At 39.6% G+C, this 22,681-nt stretch overlaps 2 protein-coding genes across 10 annotated transcripts in view; one reads left to right on the forward strand and one right to left on the reverse strand.

Moving 5' to 3' along the window:
- Positions 1-296: 296 nt before the first annotated feature.
- On the reverse strand, positions 297-21,211 carry Fpgt (fucose-1-phosphate guanylyltransferase). Of its 7 annotated transcripts, none has more exons than XM_063281982.1 (5): positions 21,081-21,211; positions 18,870-19,037; positions 17,636-17,728; positions 2,914-2,976; positions 297-913 (listed from the first exon to the last, which is right to left on the reverse strand). In XM_063281982.1, exons 1-5 carry the CDS (start codon positions 21,136-21,138, stop codon positions 894-896), a joined length of 402 nt encoding a protein of 133 aa, XP_063138052.1. In that variant the 5' UTR covers positions 21,139-21,211; the 3' UTR covers positions 297-893. The 7 variants fall into 7 exon arrangements, with proteins under 7 accessions (XP_063138052.1, NP_001376152.1, XP_063138051.1 ...); NM_001389223.1 differs by having other exon boundaries at positions 301-1,661; positions 21,081-21,163; XM_063281981.1 differs by lacking the exon at positions 297-913 and having other exon boundaries at positions 2,858-2,976.
- The window catches only part of Lrriq3 (leucine-rich repeats and IQ motif containing 3), a 92,526-nt gene continuing 90,918 nt past the window's right edge, over positions 21,074-22,681 (forward strand). For 2 of the 3 annotated variants that reach the window (XM_063282410.1, XM_039102961.2), the window contains exon 1: positions 21,074-21,442. The gene's annotated coding sequence lies outside the window, so the exon portion shown is untranslated. The remainder of the gene's footprint in view (positions 21,443-22,681) is intronic. The other variant, NM_001024307.1, reaches the window with a different exon arrangement.

Here is a 22,681-nt window from a genome sequence, read left to right on the forward strand (position 1 = left end):
CAGATGATTAATATTTGGAATATATTTGATTTTTGAAGTCAGTCTATACTAGTGTCTATCTGATTTATCTATTTTATATGACCTTGCTTTTGAAGAAATTATATAAATTCATTTTTTAGCCTAAAAATTATACTTTGAACACAATTTCTGTCTTGATATGCTGCTTTGACTTCCTCTGGAGAAGATTTAAAGTGTTGTACCGCTATCTACCAGGCATCAGGCAGGTGGACTGTCTAATCTGTGATACATTTTAATTTACATGGAAGCAGAGGGGGAGGGGCTACAACTTTGACTCATTTATTTATTTATTTATTTATTTATTTATTTATTTATTTATTTATTTTTACATTCCAGATTTTATTCCCTTCCCAATCCACCCTCTGACTGTTCCACGTCCCACACCTCCTCCTGTCTCCATGAGGATGTCCCCACCCCATCCACTTCACCAGACCTTTAAACTCTCTTGGAGTCTCCAGTTTCTTGAAGGTTAGGTGCATCTTCTCTGGCTGAACTCAGGCCAGGGAGTCCTCTGCTGTTAAAGGCCTCATCTCGGCTGGTGTATGCTGCCTGGCTGGTGATCCAGTGTTTGAGAGATCTCAGGGCCCAGGTTAATTGAGACTGCTGGTCTACCTACAGTGTTGCCCTTCAGGATCCCCTCAGCTTCTTCCAGCTTTTCCGTAATTCAACAGAGGGGTCAGTGGCTTCTGTCCATTGGTTTGGTGCACATATCTGCATCTGACTCTTTCAGCTGCCTGTTGGATCTTTCGGAGGACATCCATGATAGGTTCCCTTTTGTGAATTCTCCATAGCCGCCTCCATAGTAATGGTGTCAGGCCTTGGGGCCCCCCTTGAGCTGGATCCTGCTTTAGGCCTGTCTCTGGACCATACTATCCTCAGTGTTCACTGTCACTGTCTTCAGAAATACCAGAAGAGGGCATCAGATCCAGCCCCTTGATCCTTTTCTTTATTCCATTCAAATATGCAACATTTTAGGTCATGGCACTCCATGTATATAATACGCCTATAAATTTATCAGTCAGTAACACAATCCCTTTCACAAAATTTTATGAACAAAGAAATCCCATCAGTAGAGAATATAACCAACTAGTCAACAAAACAATAGCTTGGTGTTTAAAATAATGAGAATGGATTTTTCTTCCCACTGTGTAAACTATAAAACTCATCATGGTTACAGAAGACAGAAAACTAAATCAGGTTTTATGTGCAAATCACGATAGGATAAACTCAAAATCAGGAATGTGTTTGAAATATGGACTAGGTCTTTGCCCTAGGGGTTTTCCAAAAACAATTTGAGGCTTCCATTCTGCAAAATCAGGGAGTGCATAGAACTCTGAGTCAGCATATTCTCAGAAAACAATTTTTACATATTCAATTGAGCTCCTTAAGAATGTATCTCAGAGTTCACCCAGAAGTTAGCCTGTTATCCTTTATCCCAATCAAAATGTACTATGGAGCAGGTAGCCTTGGTTTAGAGACAGATAAAGAAAGGAAAAGTAAATCAAGGACTCCAAAACATCATTGGTAAATCACAGTCATTACAGATTTCCCCCAGGTTTGAAGGACTTGGTGGATGAAGAAGCATATCTGGTTTAAATTACTCTAAGGTTGTTAGCAAGGAGCCGTGAGTCTCCAGTTTCCAGCTAGAAGCAAATACAAAATCTCTGTGAGCTGGTGCTAGCATTCTGTCTAAGCTCTACCCCTACAGTTACCTGGCAACATCCAGGTATGCCTCACACTATAAAAGGGGCTGCTTGCCCCCTCTTCACTCTCTGGTACTCTCTTGCTCTCTTGATTTTACCCTCTTCCCCCTTTGTCCTTTTTCTCCCCATTCCCCTCCCCACTTCTTTCTGAGAGCTATGGCTGGTCTCTACTCTTCTACTACTCCTTTCCTCTCCCTCTCTCCCTCCCCGCCCTGCCTACTACCCTCTTAACTGCCCTCCCCATGCCCTGAATAAAGTCTATTCTATACTATACCTTCATGTGGCTGGTCCCTCAGGGGGAAGGGATGCTGAGCATGGGCCCGCTGAGGCACCCCTTTTCCCATACCTCACCACACCTCCATAGAGCATAATGCCCCTTCTCTTTATCTTTTTATAAACACATCAGCTGGTTCATGTATGTTGGGCCATACAGAACTTCTAGAATATGATTAACCAAGAGCAATGAATCTTGGTAACAACCAGACATTTGAGAAATGATTCCATAAGCTGAGTAGCAGAACCAGACAAATGCTGACCCCTGGCCACAGAACTCTCTAGAGAAGTTTATAACACAATGGTGATTGATTATAAGGCTTAAAAAGATGTAAAGTGTGTGTGTGTGTGTGTGTGTGTGTGTGTGTATGTGTGTGATAGATATATATGTATGTATGTGCACATGGAATATATATATATATATATATATATATATATATATATATATATATATGTGTGTGTGTGTGTGTGTGTGTGTGTGTGTGTGTGTGTGTGTGTGTGTACATGGAAGGGGAATATCTAAAGAGGACACATCAGCTGTATATCAAAACTCCTGGGCACTTGCAGATGGGGCTCAAGCGGTAATGTGCTCTCCTAAAATGCACGAACATCCAAGGCTGATCTCCAGCATTGATATATAAAAGCTTCAAGCAGAGGCCTTTTGCAATCTCAGAGTCTTAGCCCTGGGGAGGTGGAGACACCGAACCCCTGGGGTCTGCTGGTCAGCCATCCTGGTGTTTACCAGTGAGCTCCAGGCTAAGGGTGTGACAACCAACTTACAGGAGGTACATGATGTTCTCTGGACTTGATCACTGGCTTCCAAATTCACATGCGTACACACACATGCACATAAGAACAAAACCTTGTGAGTGCAAACAGAAATTTCATTCTGCTCTGCAGAACACATGCACAGAATTACCTCCAAAGAGAGGATCACTTGTTTGCTTCAGATTCCATGAGATTCCATTCAGATTCCATGAGCCTGAGAAAGAAAAAGTGGACATTCTTCAAAACTGTCAAGTTAACAAGAAATACCTTTTTCCTTTTTGTTATACATGTAAAATTTTAGAGACCAGATAAAATTGTTTAAAAATTAAAATTTAATTTTAATGATGAAAAACTTAAATATTAAAAATTCTTGACTGAAAAGTTAAACTCTTGTCTCTCTTAAACACATTATTTTGTATTCTGAATATCTCAGGAACTAATAGAAATAGCTACATTGATTTTATTGTAATTCACAGATACTTGTGAAATCAAGGTTCAGTTTAAAATATGGTTATCATTGGACACCTGTTATTCCTTGATTCCTTTCTTCAACAAACTTATTAGCAGTCTGTACCATGATGATGGTGTATTTTGTGCACTTCTTCAAATAAATAATGTAAAGAGATCATTCAAATTGCATCTTTAGTGGGAAGCCATCTGGCTTCATGTGAATTTATGAATATTTTAGCTTTTTCAGCTAGTCAAAAGTGAAATCTGGAACTAGGAATTATTGTGTAGATTTGTGGCAGTATCATAAAATATTGCTTCTCTAAGTCAGTGATTGACACATTTACTGAAGTGTGAGTCCTTCTCTGTTATTGCAGACCGAGTCCACTATCACAGGGACAGTGTTATATGATTATTTCAAGCTATTGCGGCTCAGTTCCTATTGTAAGAACAAGCATTTTTTAATAGCTCCACATGAAACTGTGATGGAATGGAGCTGGGCTTTGTAAGCCGGGATGGACACTTGCATGGTACCCATATCCTTCCATAGGGAAAGTGATCTTAGCCACTGCAATGCTATAGGAAGATGAGCCCCAAACAGAGAGCCTCAGCCACAAGGGACTCCCTGGCCCATGTGCTCTATAGTGGTATGCCATATGGATTCTGAACTCTATGTTTCAGTCTTGTAGCAGGGTTCCCCGCTGTGATCTGTGAAGCAGGACTATTGTTCCATCTTCTCTTCTCTTATGGGTAGTCCTACTCAATACTGTGTGTGGTGTTAATTCTGAGCACGCCCTTTAAGAACTGTGTTGCTTTCTCATAGTTACAAATATATCCCAGATACAATTTTCAGAAATCCTGGCCTGTAGTCATCGTACCTTTCTATTTATTACATAAAACAAGAACCTCTTGGGGAAAGTTTAGTAAATTGTCCTCCAGACACATTGCTTGAATATTCCTTATTAAAGTTATTTCAGGAGTCCAGGCATAATGGCACACAGCCTTCATTCTATTACTTGTGGTAGAGCAGGAGGCAGATCTCTTTAGCTTCAAGGTCAGCCTGGTCTACGTAGTGAATTCCATGCTAGATAGCATAAGGAGACTCAACATTTTTTTATCCCAGATTTCAACAAATTCGACTCCTACACAAAGTTCTTGAAATACCATTGATTTCCTTGCAGAATCTAGGACAAACATAAAGCTGGCTTCCTTACTTTGTTTGAGAGGAATTACTGGGAATAAATGAAGTCCATGGGGATAAATGAAATACAGTTGTGTGTGTTCACGGTTCATAAGATTGTATTTTAATATGGACTTATACATTGATACCTATAAATACTAATGTGAAAAATGTTAGCACATGTATGTAAAAACAATTTCTAAAGGTGATTGTGAGTATATAAATTCAAGTACAGGTGATGGTTGTTGCCTTTCTGTGATACCAGGCAACAGGAGAAGGAGGAATCTAGTTAGAGACTTCAGTGGATGACTAATGTCCTTGGGAAATATTCAGTAGTATTTCTTACTCTGGAATCACCTGGAGAATAAATGCTAGAGAAAATACAAAGGAGGAGGAGAAGAAGAAGAACAAGAAGGAGAGGAGGAGGAAGAGGGAGAGAAGGAGAGGGAGAAGAGGAGAAGTAGGAGGGAGAAGAGGGGAGGGAGGAGGAGGAAAACAAGAGGAAGAAGAAGAAGCCAATAGAGATATATGCATGATGATATGCTATATGCTAATCAAGGACAGCACTGGGAATCTCAGAGAAATTCAGAATAGCTGTGGTTGTATAAGTGTGGGCTGTGTTAATTACTTTTCAGTTACTAATATAACAAATGACCTAGACAATTTATAGAAGAATGTATTGGGACTTATGGTTCCAAAGGTTAAAAGTCCACCATGATAAGAAGACATGATGGAAAGTATCAGGTATGGTGGCCAGGAACAGGAAGCAAGGGGCTCATATTTTAAACCACAAGCTTGAAGCAGAGAGAGTATTGGAGAGGCTGTCAGCTTTTAATCCCTCAAAACCTCCAAATGACAGACTTCCTCCAACAAGGACACATTTACACCCCAAACTTCCCCAAACAGCACCATGAACTGGAGACCAAGTGTTCAAATACATGAGTCTATCGGCGACCATCTCATTCAAGCCACCACAAGGACTAAGCACCTGAATAGTGCTGGAGAGTGAACAGGAGTTCAGATCATCTCTTCCAGGGACTTTAGCATAAAGGAAGCACAGAAATGACTGCTGAAGAGTTGTAAAAGGGTTTTTGAAAATTATTTATTTGGAAAATATTAACAATTTGTGGAATTGTGAGATTAGTCCAGTAGTACAGCCAAAGAACAATGAACAGGGAGGAAATGGTATTCTTGCCCATAAGAAGGAACTGTTACAAAGAAATTGTACATTCAACTGAACATTATTGTTAAATTATGCTTTTGGAAAAGTAAAAAATATTCCTTAAAATTTCAAAATTGAAGATAAGTTTACGAGCAATGTGCTGTATCTGTAGAACGAATTTCAGAAGTTGTGGTCTCTCTGAAGTCACACTATGTGCTGTATGTGTAGAAGTAACACAATGTGCTGTATCTGTAGAACCAATTTCAGAAGTTGTAGCCTTTCTGAAGTCACACTATATGCTGTATGTGTAGAAGTAACACAATGTGCTGTATCTGTAGAACCAATTTCAGAAGTTGTAGCCTCTCTGAAGTCACACTAACATTTGTATTTGGGACACAGTGGCCCTGTGGCATTTCTTACCATAATATCTTAAATATAGTTGATGAAAAATAAGCCTTCATTGGTTTTATTGCCTAAAATTCCTTCCATAGGATACTTACTACCAATAGCAATCATTCAGTTCAGCTTAAGGACAGCTCTTCTGTTTCTAGAGGGATTATCATCCTTCAGTAAACAAGTCCAGTTATCTAGAAAGAGTTTGCAGCACTGATGGGAGGAGCAGTGAAATGATGACCACAGGGGCATATTTTACACTTCAGGTTAAACATCATCTGTGAGCGTGGGTCTGCAAGTAGGGAAAGGGCATCGTGGAAATGCAAAGCACTTGGTTCTATTGAGAATCCCTTCCAGTGTGGATGTGTGACAATAAGCTAAAGCAGTCTATGCGTTTCTAATGGTATGACCCTTTAGTGCAGTTCCTCCTGTCGCGGGGACCACCAACCATAAGGTTATTTCATTGTTACTTGCTGACTGTGATTTTGCTGCTGTTATGAATCGTAATGTAATTATCTGATATGCAATCTATCTGATATGCGGCTACAAAGGGGTTGAGAATCAATGGCCTAAAGTAAGAGAGAAAGAAGAATCTATTAGTATCAGAACAGTTTCGTTTCTAAGGGATGTTATTAAATGTGTGCTTGTTTAGTTACAGGGATTGGCTAAGTGAAGAAAGAGAAAAATTGTCAAGGAGAAGGGTGTAGATTACAGAAGGTTTGGATTACAGAAAAGCAACCAGTGGCTATAGTCTCTATAATGAGAATGGTGAACAATCAGTTATGTGCTGTTTGTGCTGGTCTATATCCTTTTCTCTCTTACTGCTTTCCTCCATAGCTCAAATTATTCTAAGCAACCTGCTGCAAATATTATTTATGTGAAAATGTTTCATCTTATTAGGAGAATGTGGCGTATATCAGGTATAAAAAAAAAATCTTTCAGATTTACACACTCCGCAATAAACAGGAGAGTCCCAGAACTGTGAAAGAAACACTTGCCAAGTCCCTGAAGAACCAATTCATTAACACATGTGTTTACAGCTATGGTGTTTGTGTGTGTGTGCATGTGTGTGTGTGTGTGTCTGTGTGTGTGTATGAGAGAGAGAGAGAGAGAGAGAGAGAGGAAGAGAGAGAGAGAGAGAGAGAGAGAGAGAGAGAGAGAGAGAGAGAGAGAGAAAGAGAGAATACATCCAAGAATTCCAGACACTTGTGAGCTCTTGACATTCTTGGGCAAAGTAACTTTTATTCACCAGATATAATTGTCATATTCAAGACTTACTTCTGAATAAGCTTACCCTTTCTAGTTCTTTCTGAACTCTGGCTGGCTGGTTCAACTTAACTGTTCTGGCTCGAACTCCTCTCCAAGCTGACTGATTCAGTTTAGCTTCTCTTAGCTTCTCACCGAATTGTTCTGTTTGCTATCAGACGAACTTATTTGTTCTAATCTTCTAGCTGCTTCTTACTCTCTGGCTTCAACTGCCTCTGCTGACCTACACTTAACTGCATGGAATTGTTAATGAACTCAACTCCAGTGCACTGCACTCACTGCACTGACTCCCAACTGACCCTAGCTGACTCTCAACTGCCTGTACCAAAGAACTCCTCTCAACTGAACTCAACTGTTTGCACTACACTGACTATATAGAATTGAACAGAATTCCACTCAGTTGAACTCCACTCCATTCTCTCCATGCTCCTTTAAAGTGGGTGTTCTCCTGAGAGTTGAACACATCCTATCTCTTACTCATTCTCTAAAGTCTTTCTCTGATTCATCAGGCTGTCTGTCCCTCAATTAGATATTATTGTTTAGGACTAAAAGTATGTAAGTAAATACACACTAAGGGCATGTCTGTATTCCAGCCAGGGGATTAGAGGTGTGTTGCTGGTCCAACTCTGCCCTGTGGCTGGACACTGGTAGTTTGACTACCCTAATCCCATGCCTATTGGGGGACAGAGCTTGATGAATGAGATAGTCCATGGTTCTAAGCAGTTTATTGGTTATTTGTGGCAGAAAATGGATGCATAATGTGCCACACCCACTTCTCAGGATGACCCTGTGATTAAATATCTTTTGCAGGAATGAATGTCTGGGAAAGGGAGCTTATTGGCTAAACCGTCAGGTACCTCATTAGCATGGAAAACGCTATTTTGGGCCTATGTGACCATAGAACATGTTGTTATTATTTTTTTTTATGTGAGGAGCATGGCACAGGTTCCAGGTTAGGAATCTGGCAGGGAATGAAGTGTCAGGTCTCAGGTATTTGCCCAGTGAGTCTCCAGGTCTCAGTCTACTCTACCTTAAACTCCCTGGAATGGTTTTACAGTCAAACAGTACATGGCATGTCTGTATTCTAGCAGGATCACACAGACCTATATCTCTGGATTTGATCAGAATAGACATAATGTTGGCTTAAAATTTTTCTATATCCCTGGGATTTAGTATAGTCTAAGGTAATATTTCTTGTATCTAACTGTTGGGGTCCAGAAATTGCCTCAAAAACCACATGAACACCGATTTCAGTCAGACGAGGATAGTTTATTGAGCAAATGCCCCAGGACTAATTGACCAGGGCCATGGTCCAGATTAGGGAAATGAGCCATGATCCTGAGTCCTATAGGACTTTTAAGCCCTGAATCCACAAACATTTGTACCAAGTTATTCCACCAATCAAGATTTAGGGATAGAGGGATTTTCCTAGGAACATGTCTTTTCTTTGTAGTACACTTATCTAGCTCCTATTGATTAGGGTAGTCAACTATGGCAGGGGACTTGCCTTGTTTAATATGCGTGTCCTAAATTGTCTACCTAAATGGATCTTGTCTAACATTCATGTCATAACTAGCCAACCAGGATGTCATGTCTCTTTACCCACATACATGTCTCTTTCTGCCAAATTGGATGTCAGTTCCCAGGGAGGTCTTAGAAACTTAAAGTTCACTCGATATTCCAGATAGTTTCTTATATTGGCACAGTTGTCTCTTTTATGTTGGGATCCATCCCAGGGGGCAGCCTTTACCATAAAAGTTTATACCCAGGTGCAGAAAGTGCTGGTGGGTAGTTAGTTTAGGTCCAAACTTATTGTGGGTAACTATATAAAACAGCTCTACTGATTTCTATCATGATTGGTCTCCAAAGGCACAGCACATAACAGAATATATAAACAGTCTTGGCATTAGAAAGTTTCCTAGTATCAGCAGAAACATATGAGAAAGTTTCCTGGAAGGCTAGCCAGGTAACTGTTTCCTAGGCCTTAACATTTTACATAGGCCTTAATATTTAACCTAGGCCCTAACACTAACAAAGTTCTAGCTAGCATATGGTTATACTGTCTGCAAACACACACACACACACACACACACACACACACACACACACACACACACAGACATACACACACACACAATGTACATGGGGAAGAGGTTTCAGACCATCACCAGGCACAAGTTTATAACAAAAAAACCACTGATAAGACTCCCATCCTTAAAGGCACTCTTTAACAGAGATAAGTAGCGTTAAAGGCAGATCAAACCAGCAAAGTCAGACTTTTTCTTCTCAGTATTCAATACAACTCAATGTCCATGTTTTAAAATATTTACTTTTGTAATCTCTATAATTTTGTCTTCATGCACAATTATAAAAGGTCAGTAAGTTTATTATTACTGTGTTGAAGGGATCATGCTACTTATAAAAAGGTCTGTATAATTAGATTTGGTAATGATTACAGCTCAGTAATAGAAAAAAGTGGTCGGAGTTTGTGATTTCTAGAGAGTAGACTGCCTGAAGAACTATGTGAAACAGCTGAAATAATGTATGTTAGTCATGGATGAAGCCTTGGAATTTGCCTTGATTAATTCTGTGGATGTTTGGCTCACTTATATACATTGAAAAGCTCATTGGAATTAGTATTATACAGAAGACAATTTTTCTAGTGGGGATGGGCGACGGTACAGACAAGTGCTTATCTAAATCTAAAATTTGGTATTAGATCTGTTAGTTAGTAGACAACTTCAAAAATTTGGAAAAAAATACACAAATGAATATATCCTGAGGAAATGGCATGGTCCATTTTATTACTGATCATTAGTGGTGTGTGTGTGTGTGTGTGTGTGTGTGTGTGTGTGTGTGTACATGTGTGGTGTTTGAGGTTATATGTGTGCTACAGCATGTGTAAAGGTCAGAGGATAACTTGTTGGGATCAGTTCTCTTCTTCTGCCATTGGTTCAGAGGATCAAACTCAAGTCCTCAGGTTTGTATAGCATGTCACAGAACTGGTGCAGTCTAGAGATAGAATAAGAAGCATTTAAACTCTTCACAAATTGGTACTTCTTTTGTCGAACTCATGGTATATGTGTGTGTGTGTGTGTGTGTGTGTGTGTGTGTGTGTGTGTGTGTGTGCATGTGTGTGTTAGGCACTAGTTGTAAAAGGTCATTAAAGCTATTTTTCTACCTCCTTCTTCAGAGGGCAGCTTCTGTTAAAAGCTCTTCATTGAATTAGGTTTGAGTTTATTAGAAGTTTGTCCAACTTTAACCAATCATAATTTCTTCTTAAACTTTAATAAAGTTGATTCTAGATATGTGCAATTAGAAAAATTTTAATACATGATTTTCCAAGTAAGGCAGTGTATTAGAATTTGTAGTCAGGTCATTAGTAAACACAATCATATTTTGTAGTTTTTGAAGCTTTACTAAAGCTACTTTGAAACCCCTCTGAAAAACAGCATATTTGTGGCTATAATTTACTTTTCCAAACCCCAATGCAACAAGCAATAGGAAGAAAACAAGTCACGTAAAACTTCATTGCGCTGCACAGCATTCCTCAAATAGTCAATGGGATGAGCAGCTGAGTCAACCTAGCTGTGTTCTGAAAGATTTTTGCCACAAGATGTAAATGCTTTAACTATTTTCTGGGCAAGAGAATGATACATTCAAGTTAACCAGGACCACTCACACATTTTAGAGTGGAAGCTGTTGAACAATACATTTTGTACATGTGCTACTAAGGTATGAGTGAAGATTCTGAAAGCTTTGAGGGCACCTGGAGATTCAACAAGCAGGTCAGGAACACAGCGTCTGGGAGTACAGAAGAGCACAGATCCTAGGGTGTTTTCTAGCAGATGGTCCAACACTACATAGCAGGAGCAGCACAAGCCGGACTTCCTTACTTACTTAAAAATAAACAAACAAACATGAAATTAGATTGCCTCAGAACTACACAAAATCACAGTTGAATTACCACAGCACACATGGCCAAGAAAGACATGAACAGGACTACAGCAGGCTACTGCAATTGGCAAGGTGCTGTCTGTATGGCAATATTCATGTTGAATGATTTAGAGATCATTGCACCTGGCAACTTTCAAACCATAGACCACTGACCCAAACAGCCCAAAGGAAACAGTGTTAGCCACTGCATGGGCGATGGTGCCTTTTGACTGACATCTTTAGGCCTGGGTATCACCAGGACCCTGTACCTGGATGGTGTTAGTTATTCTTCACAAGTATCCTCCTTTGACCATAATTTTACAATACCAATGCAGTGTGGAATCTGCAGATTTTATTACTCATTTACCTTAAAATCTTCCCTGGCTCAAAATGGTGGTCAGCCAAACTACTGCCAAATTGGCCACATGCTAAGTTTTGTCTATTTTTGCACATGTAGATAAAAGGTAACTGTGCCAGGAGCAGAACTGGTGCTTTCCAACCAGACTGTGATAGCTTGTCTTTTTATTACACAGAAGTACACAATCAGAAATTTTCATGTATATAGACCAATGTGAGGAAAAACAGAATTTAATGCTTTGGTGTCACACTGAGAGCAGGAAGGAGATGTATATCTGATCAAGGGGCTGAAAACAAAAGAACAAGTACTCATGTCTAAATCGCACATGTATACCAACCCCTTCCCAGCAAGGCTCAGAAGTGTCTATGAAGAGTCTGAGGAAAATGTAAGAGCAGAAGGATGGGAAAGACTCTCTCAGAGAACATAGACAATGTTTAGGACCCATTATTTTTTAGGGAGTAAATTGGAGTGAACAGTTTCTAGAGGAATGAGAATTATTCTGTTTTGAGAATGTGACCACTGATAGATGTGTTCCAGTGGATGACCCCCATACCCATGTATACATGAGAAGCACTAACTGGACTTAGTAGTTTATTAAAGCAAAGAGACATAAAACTGGAAGGGACTTATGTTAAGGGTATGTGGATGGGAAAGTTGGGGGATGCAGGATAGACACGATTATATTCATTGTATACATATAAGAATTTCTAAAGAATAAAAAAATGTGTAAACTGCAGCCTTGTCAATACCTTTGAAGTCACAATGGTACTCATATAACAGGTATTTACCAACAAATATAAGTTGACTTCTGAGTACTTCAGGAGCGTAGGAGCTGGACTCTAAAATGGTGAAATGTTTTGATTATATGTGTACATTGTATGTTATTTGTTCCTTTATGTATATATGCACAGAGAAATGATACATATTTTGTCTAAATGCACCTGTAAGAAATCTATAATAATAAAAAAATTCAAGTATGCAAGGAAGTGATGGTATTCTTTATTAATAATAGATTTTTTTGGAACATGCAATCATAATTCTAATACTTGATGGGACTTTAGTTTTGAACATTTAATAGCATTCAACATCCTTTGAAATCCCTGTAAATCAATCACTGTCAAATATCATCACGTATACTTTGCTTTATTGTCTAGAACCTCAAAAGGTTAAATACATATTCATTATAAATAATAAAGAGGGGTTTGATAGATATCTTGTTTATCATATATTTTTATGAAAACTTACATATAAGTAATATGTCACAGTAGATATTACAGTTTCCTTAAGTATAAGTCTCGCCTCGATTCAAGTTCAACCTAAAGACATTCCACTAATGTGTTTATTTCAAAATAGATGCATATAACCAGGAATTCTACCTGTTATGATCTGAGTATTACCTCAGATTTCCTATTGGAATTTCCTGTCTTTGGGCCAATTGCTTGTCCACAGCATCACTACCACTATGGACACAAAACGATGTAAGGCAAATGCTCATTGTCAAGAGACTTGTTGAAGGATTAATTAGGAGAGGATAAAGTAATGTCCACGCTGAGTGAGCACTGGCTCTCAACTATTCCTACCACCTCCTGAGCAGACAACCGCATACTGTGTGTATGCATTTTCCAGTGCAATAGATCAGTGATGTAGTTTATAAAATATGGCACCCCATGTTCAAGTGTATAAGAATAACACACACGTACATTTTAATCTCATTTTGGCAAGATCAGTGAGGCACAAACATCATTTTATAGCACTTTCATAGGACTAAAGTTGACTTGCAGACTAAACAATATGGAGGTTGTAACCATCTATAACTGATTCCAACAGATCCAATGCCTTCTTCTAGACCAGTGGTTCTCAACCTTCCTGATGCTGCCATCCTTTAAAAACAGTTCCTAAGGCTGTGGTGACCCAAACTGTAAAATTACTTTTGTTGCTACTTCTTAACTGTAATTTTCCTGTTATAAATCGCAATGCGAATATTTTATTTTCCAGTGGTCTTAGGTTACCCCTCAAAAGATTGTTTCATCCCCAAAAAGGTCACCACCCACAGGTTGAGAACAGCTGTTTTAGCTTCTATGGGCAGAGCAAGCATGCGGTGCACAAACATACATGCAAGTAAAGCACTCGTACACATAAAACTAGAAAAAAATCTTGAAAGAAAACCTCAAATAATGATATTTCTTTTAGGAATTTCTAACAATGTATTGTTAGATGTGTCTCACTGTGAGAAGTAAAGTAATATAATCATCAATATCACCTAGAACTTTATTGGTCCAAATTCCAAAAGAAGATAGGAAAACTGTAAAGGTATGTTTAGAAAATCATCCCATAGATCAGAAGTATTTATTCTGTGAACCAAACAGTGCCCGTAAATGGACCTTCACCCAAAAAGCAAAATTAAGATGATGCAAACATCTGAAACAGCATCGCTTTCCTGACTTTAGTCCCAGAATGTCCTTCCAGCTGAAGTGCTCAGCCATACCTTATTCATTACCAAGCTACAACGCTTTTTATTAATATAACTTTTATTATATTGATTTACTAAACAAAAAGTCAGAGGTCTATAGAAAAATATCTGCATTTTCAATTTTGTTTACAGACAAAATATGTTCAATTTAAGATTTCTCTAAATCAGATTGTTTTTTATTTGAATTAATTTCTAGAAAAATTTGCTCCCTATAAGCTAGCATGTCTTGTACATCTTTGTAGACAAGCATTTCCTGGATGGACATCAGCTTAAAGTTGCTTAGGCTGAATGGTGAATGGCTCCTTACAGCACTTAACATCCCAAGGGATGCTGTAACTGACTCACTCAGAGAAGGACAGACAGGGAAAATCCGTGCAGTCCACAGGCTCAGGTTCCTCTTACTTCCAGAGAACAGTTTCTCTGTAGCTTTAAGGTTCCAGATGTCTAAACAAGACAAGAAACAGACTCCAAAGAACTGAAGTGCCTTTATATCTTCCAGGGTTTTAACACTGCCTTTCAAGTTGTCCTGCACACTAAACACCATGGTAGAATATTCCAAGAGTCCATTTGTCCTCACACTTAGAGAACACACAAAAGAATATGCCGGTACAGCAGTGTTTGCTAGGACAGAGCTGCTGACAATGCAGTTTTCCCCAATGGACACCTCAGGCCCCAGTCTAGAATACTCTACAACTGAGCCAGGGGCCACACAGCATCCTGAATCCAGTATACTGTGAATGATACAGGCTGTTTCATTGGAGGATTCAGGGACACTTGGAGAGACACTGAAAGCTATGGACTGTAAGCCTAGCTCTGACCTTAACGTACTATCAGACGTGAAATGAAGCAGATATTCTTGTGTTGTTCCAATGTGATAAAATCTGGAGTTATTAAGAACAACAACATTCAGTGGTGTCCCCTTGAGGAGGTGGAATATTTTCTGCCTCATGTCCAACAACTGGGAGTCTTCTTTAGTGACATGTGATGTGTTCCTGGTATACTCTGCAGTTGCTCCAGGCCCCAGTGCCTGCAGAAAGTCACCATAGGCATCTATTTCACAGTTCAGTTGGTCTACACTTTTATAGAAATCAAGTAACTTTTTGGCCGATTTGTGGTCCATGTAAAACAGGCTATCTGTGTAGACATACTCAGTGTGCAATGGAAGACACGCGGTGTCACCTCCAGGGAAGTCCTGTTGAGCAAAGCTTCCTTGTCTTTGCACAGCATTAAACTGATGCATGTTTTCAATGGTGGGCTTGTGGAGGAAACGGTGGCATTGTCTGTACTCAAGGTCACCATGTTGTAAGGAACTGGCAGAGTGCAAGACAAATACTCCGTGTGTGGTGCCTACAGCCAGACTGGAAGGATGGGCTAAGGCAGTAAAGCCAGGCTGGTCAAAGGCAATGTACTGACAGTCCCCAACACTGTACAGTTCAATGTCATCTGCACAGGTGACCAAGACTCCAGGCTTCATGTGTGAGGGGAAATCCACGTACATGGCTAGTTTTAACTCCAACATCTGATAGATGGGTTCACCAAGTGGTAAGGCTGTGAAGATCTTTCCTAAAGCACTTGCATTGGGAAGGCGTTGACTGTAGCCACCTATAAAAATTGTAAAGTATTTAAAAATATGTTCTTTGATAGACTTTCAAAATCTGGTAGCACCAGTTATAATATCTGAAGATATTTAATACTAAGTAGCTAATCAAAATTCAGGGTAGAATAATTAAGTCTAGACTTTAAAAAATCAAAAACCGTTTCCCTTATAGCAATCTGATGTAATACAATTTTAAAGACCCTAGGTCAGCAAATGAATTGAAGACACCCTGAGCCTGGCTAGCGAGTGTTCAGAATCCATTGTCTAACTTCCAAAGGGCCATCTTTAATACTGCTCTTTCATGTACACTTCTAACAGTATACTCCAAACATGCTTAAGTCATGTATTGAGGGATGTACTGTACAGGAAAGGTGTGAGAGAGCAGGGAGAGCAGTCTAACAGTTTCAAAGTCTACCTTTCTGTTCCACATCCACTTCACGAGGCACTGTCTCAACATACAAAGCACACTTAAAGAAAGTAAAGGCAAATTTACTTCAGTACACTTTTTAAAATTTATACCACCTTTTCATTTAAATTGGCTTTTCCCTTCCAAAATTGAACATCATAATGTCCTGATTCCTGAAACATGCTCTCTCAAACACAGTAACTGTCCTAAGTCCTTTTAGTGTGGAGAGACGTGTGTAATGTCTGCTCTAGCTTGCTTCATGCTGGTAGTAGCATGCTTCGGTCACCACCTGTGGATTACTAAAGTCCTGCGGGGCACCAGGAAACAAGGAACACACTTAAAGCACTTTTGTACAAATATATTATACAAGATATAAGAGAGAAAATAATTTTCATTGTTTCCTTTTTCCAAAGACCAGGCAATAGTAAAGTTTTCACTGAAAGAATTATCTTCAATTATTCCTCCCATCCACAGAGACTGGTTCACAATTGTAGGCAACACCAAAGTCTGAGGGCACTGACCTCCCTGCCCTGAAGTGGCACTGCATTTACATGTAGCTCACCCTGCCTTACTGGAAAATATATTTATACAATCTAATACAATGTAATGTTTATATAAACAGTGGTTATGCAGAAATATTCAGGAATTATAAAAAGCTACGTGCTTGGTATAGAGACATTTTTATTTCCTCTCAAATACTTCTGTCCTTGGTTGCCTGAATCTGAAGGGATGGACGGAATGCCAGGATTCAGAGGGCCCACTCTATGTGTTGCTATTTATTTTCTAAGTCTAACTAATTTTACTAAACTGATAATAAATCCTTGATTCTACAAGACAGTGAATTGCTCTATATTCTTAATTTTTCTTGAAAGCAGGACTGAGACGTCTTTTGTTCATGTCATTTGTACAGAGACAAATGTTGCATATTGCTGTGTATGTATCTAAAGGAAGCATCTTTAAAGCTGTGAATATGAACACTTTAAATTATAAGTCCTGGGCTAAGGCTGAGCCTTGGAAAATTCTCACCAGCTCCCTGGAATATAAAGATGAACTGCAGAAGTTTCTATGCAACCAAGATTTCATACAATTATAGGTATTAAACTTACACTTCTGATACTGTCCTTCTGACTTTTCTCACTTGAGATGCTCTACATGCTTTCACATATTTTTGTCACCTTTTCTTTCATTTTTAAAACTACTAAGCATTGTAGCTTTTTTTCTGTCAATAATCAGATGAAAATGCAAGGCAGAAATTTTGACAAAAGTGTAATCGTCATCACCATCTTCATCACCACCACCACTACCACCATCATCCCCTCCATTTTCTTCCACAACGAAAGTCCTCTCAAGGCTCCTAAGAAATGCTCACATTTTCATGAGTTTTGTAAAAATAATTTTCTATTTGTAAAACAAATCGAAATGAAAAGACATCCATGAAGGTTGATGATATAAATAATCCATGTTAAACATAAATTTTGTGAAAGTTCTACTATTTACAAACTGCACATAACAAAAGAAAAAAATGAGTATTTATATCCCAAGTAAAATACCATCAGTGAATTTCAAGACAAAATAAAAGGGAAATCGTTGCAAGGGAGACAAAGGTGTCAACGGTAGAAAGCTCAAGGGCAAATGTAAGTAAGTAAACAGTAAATTACCGGAGTGAATTAACAGGACCTTGAAAGAATTCCATTCATCTCCATAGAGGCTTTCTAGGCACTGAAGGGAACAAAGTGTCGATCCTCCATTTCCTTAAAAACAATTCAAAAGCATACTTTGCTTCAGACAAAATTATGAGAATTTTGATATAATTGAGGTTACTATTTTGAAGATGTGAATTTTGTCAATAGGAGGTAGGGAGACTGAAAAGTTATTGGAAGAAGAATTGATCAGTTACAGTAAATAAGGAAATGAACAGCTAGTCAGGCAACATAGTGAGTAAAGCTAATAGTGTCTCAATGTCATGAAGTGATAAGGTCTGTGACTGCAGACTGGACACTGATGCCCAGTGGTCAGCACGCAACGTGCCTAATGGGCTCTTCCTCACCACACACCCGACACACTAGTTGGAGTTTTTTTAAATGTAAGAACCTGGTTGTACAAAATATGTTAAGTACTGCTAACCTACTGTATCCCTAATTCTCTATAGAGGAGACGACATATGGGTGCTGGCCTTCTTCCTGTGACGATGAAATGAGCAGTGGAAAATCATAACAGTGTCAGTGCTGTGTACACGTATCCTGTTCCTAGAAGAGGCTTGACCTTTCCTTATCACATGAGCCACAATTTTAGGGATAAATTTTTATAAAATCATACTATTTACAATCTAAACATAGCAATTAAATAAGTAAATAAAAGATGAATGTTGGCCTCTTTTAATGATTAACAATAAAACAGTAGGAGAAACATTTGCAGTTCTCTCCTTAAGGAATCAAAGGTGAAATATAATTGACTTTTTTGCAATGATGAGAAAGTTGAATTTACCAGGGTTTAAGTAAATATTTTAAGGTATTTTAAATTACTGGTCCTGGTGTGTCTGTATCCTGTAATTTGGTCCTAAGAGGCCAAGTATATACATCAGTTTCCTGATTTGTTTTCTTCACCTAACTACTTCATGAAATGACTATTTGGTAAAGACCTTAAGAGAACCTCCAGCAAATTCCAGTGTGAATCATACTGGAGGAAAAAGAATTCTTTTAAATAACTTTCTGGACAAGTTTCCCTGTAAGTCATAGTGGCTCAGAACCTATATTTGGACTTTTATGTTTTTAAGAGTTAATTTTCAGATTTTAAAGTTTTTAAAGGCCATGTGTGGAGATAAACAGTTTTATAAACGATAAAGAAAATTTATCATTCAATTATTATTTTGCTCAGAACCCTTGAAATGTATACCAATTTTGGTCCCAGCAGGATCAGGAAAAACATGGTATTGAACTCCAAGAGGCAATTCCTTTCTTCTCAGCTTCTCTGACAACTGCTGCTTGTAAGCGAGCTCCTGCTTTTCATCGGCTGCTGTTATTGCAACCACATCCCAGAATTCTCCAGCTGCCACAGGTTTGCCTGTTGGAAAAATAGCAAGAAAATTTCCTTTACGAGCTTACCAGCTTGCCTATTTCAAAAGAGAAGCAGACAAAACGATAATCACTACCATCTCCCGAAAATAAGGGGATACAATTAACCAACCAACCAACCAACCAACCACTGCCACCACCATCAGCAAAAAAAAAAAAAAAAAAAAAGCAGACATTAGCATCTAAAGATAGATTTTGTGAATCAAGGCCCTTAATGTCCCTGGCTGAAAAATTTCAACTCAAGGATCCACTCCTTCTATGCTTATCATTTAGGAATGTGGTCTTTTGTTATTGTTGCTTATAATTTTTCTTTTTTATTATCTATCTATCATCTATCTATCATTTGTCTATCTATCTATCTATAGAGCTGGGAACTATCTATCTATAGAGCTATAGGGAATTATCTATCTATCCATTCATCCATCTATCCATTCATCTATCTATCTATCTATCTATCTATCTATCTATCTATCTATCTATCTATAGAACTGGGAACTAACCACGGCAGAGCTCTCCGCATGCCAGGGAAGTGCTCTATCACTAAGCTATATTCACAGTCCTTTATTTGTCTAATTAATTAATTAATCTAGTGTCGTATTACTGTTCAGGTCGAGACAATTGATGGTTCACAGTCAGTCACAGATTGAACTCCTGTCCTGTACTTTCCCCACTTCTCACCTCTGCACTAGACTAGAGACAGAATAAGACAAAGCCCACCTACCCCAGAATGCCTCTAATGTGCTTTAAATAGGGCCTGAAAGTTCACTTCAGGGTCTCTCTATCTTGGCAATGGGAGACCCCAGCATACTTGACTTCTGCAGAATAAAACACTCTTTGCCGAATAAAACACTCTTTGCCTTTGCATACTATTTAAGTCTGGGGTATCATTCTTTGGTGAATCATTCTTCAGTGAATTATGGACCCTTACACTAATTGACAGACTGGCCCTGTACTGTCTGTCTGTCTGTCTGTCTGTCTGTCTATCTATCTATCTATCTATCTATCTATCTTCTCCTCCTCTATCTATCTATCTATCTATCTATCTTCTCCTCCTCCTTCTTCATCACCATCTATCTATCTATCTATCTATCTATCTATCTATCTATCTATCTTCTCCTCCTCCTTCTTCATCACCATCTATTTGTCTGTGTAATCCATATAGGTTCTGAACCTCTTTCTTGCTGACTGGGCCTCCCACGTAGATGAACATACAGGCTTGCAACACCAGCCCTGGCTTTTAATATTTGTATTAACTTATGATAATCAAACTGAACTGATAAACACAATCAAAATACTACACAAAGCCCAGGATTAAACTTCCCAATGAACTCTTTAAATGACAAATTGCACTTAAGGAAGCAGTAGAACGGAACCCTCTTTTCTACCATCAAAAATAGAGATAGGGTTTTAACAAGATGAGAGAGAATGAGAGGGAGGGGAAGGAGAGGCAGGGAGGAAGGAATGGGGAGAGAAAGGGAGGGAGGAGGACGGGGTAAGGAAGGAGGAAAAGAGGGAGAGGGAGGGAAAGAAGGAAGGAGATGGCAAAGAGTCATAGACTGAGACAGATAGGTCAGCTAGGGTTTAATAATTCCAATCATTCTGGTATCCAAATGTAAACCCCTACATTTTAGGAAGTCAGACATAACAATTTTGCCAGACAGCTGTTCAGAGAAGGACAAGTACCTGTCTGTTTTTTCTTTAAAGGCCAAACTTACATTAGCAATTTTAATAAGCCATGATTGCCTTCGTACAGAGCTTACATAGGAATAAACAGGAATCACGCAAAGGCTTGGGAAAGGGGAAGAAACAAGGTAAACTGACTTCTACCACTGAGTTAGGCGGTGTGTTACTTTCCGTTAGTAATTTTCTTCCTGTTCCTTCCTCACATCTACATTTAGGCTCGCAGAAAGCCAGAGGGGTAGAAGGGAAAGCCCGGCTGGACAGGAAGAGGAAGCGAACAGGAAGCGGCGCGGGGTCCTTGCGAAGGAGCCCTCCGTGCAAGGGAGCAGAGAACTCAGTTCCGCCGCGGTACCTCTCAGCTCCGAAAATCTGCGCAGTTTCCGCAGGGTGGCTTCCCGGAGAGTCTCCATGGCCGACTTCCGGGAGCCCACTTAGCACGCATGCGCACTCCGAAACCGCGCACGCGCCCGCCTCCGCTGTGCATGCCACGTCACTGCGGCTCTGGAAGCGCCATGAGACCTGGAAAGCTAGGATGGCGTGAGCGTGCGCAAGCGGCGTTTCCTAGGCAACGCTCTGTGGGGCAGATGGGCGGGCACCTAGCGGTGCCGGGCTGCGCGGGAGCAGTGGGTTCCCGCTTTACCACGTCTGACAGCCCGTCTGCGCCAGAGGAGACCAACCCTCCCACGATAGTGGATCTACCACCCAGATGCTGAGGTGACCTGCCCTCACCAAGCTCCTATTCCTGTCAGAAGCCTCCCAGGGAGACCAGGTCCCTGAACCACAGGCTCCGCCTTGTGGGATGTATCTGGTGGGCCAGACCACCCTGTGCCCTTCAGTTGGCCATCTTCCCAGGCTCAGTTCTGAAGTAGCGCCTTTAGGCAGCAATGGCACACTCAGTTGTATTCACTTGCTTCTAGGAGATTGCCAGAGATTGGGAAGAGCCTCTTATTGAATGAACACACTTTTGGCTGGTTGGCTCGTTATGTCTTTCTCTCATAGAGCTCGTAGTTCATATGGGTACTACAGGTTAATCTCTTTTAACCTTACACACAGGACATAGAGAGTAACAACATTTAAGGAAGACATTTCAGTCTGAAACCCGGAAACCTTACCCCTACAATTTGACTTGAGAAGTTTCTCTTCATTAGAATCTAACTCAGAATTCTGAATAGCAGCTCCCTCTGAACTTAAGTTTCTGAGTAAGCTTAGTTGTACATTTAAAGTCTTGACCTCAGCATTTAATTCCGTATTTAAAGTGAACAAGTTTGTGGGGAGGAGAGTAACAACGATAGAAGTCAGAGTTTGTGATTTATATTCTTGAGTGAACTGGAGTCATCCCAGATTTTGGTGACCTGCATTATGTTTAAAGAGGACACACTGAAGTGTGTCAGTGGGTAGGGCAAGAATATAAGCAGAGAGGTTTATTTGGAGCTTACTACAGTAGCACAACCAGGAGAGATTCAGTGGGAATTTAAAAGATAATAATGGGAGGTGGGAAGAAATTGCTTAGATTCTAGAAACACTTTAAAATGAAGACCAGCAACATCTGTCCACTACATGATGAATCGTGTACACTTCTACACGAGTGTGAATCGTGAGAGAAGTTACCAAAAGATGCCTGAAAGTGGATGACAGGGCCTTTAAATGAGCTGAGGGAAGGTATGCATGGAGAAGCATAGTGAAGTCATAAGAGAAACCCTGTAATAATACTGGATATGTAGAACAAAACATGTGCAAATATAGCATAAATTGTGTGTTTGTGTGCATCATGTATGGTGGTTCTGGAGAGCAAGATGGGTCTGGCTAGAAAAATTTGTGAATTGTCAGAATGGAGATATAATTTATTTTCAGTTACAGTGCTAGGTTGGGATCCAAGGGGAACAATAAAGGTAAAAAAGGCCCACATATCTGAGTACCGCACATTCTTGTGGAAGTGGAAAACAACAATGTGAC

The sequence above is a fragment of the Rattus norvegicus genome, chromosome 2, assembly GCF_036323735.1.
Source record: "Rattus norvegicus strain BN/NHsdMcwi chromosome 2, GRCr8, whole genome shotgun sequence".
NCBI lineage: Eukaryota > Metazoa > Chordata > Mammalia > Rodentia > Muridae > Rattus > Rattus norvegicus.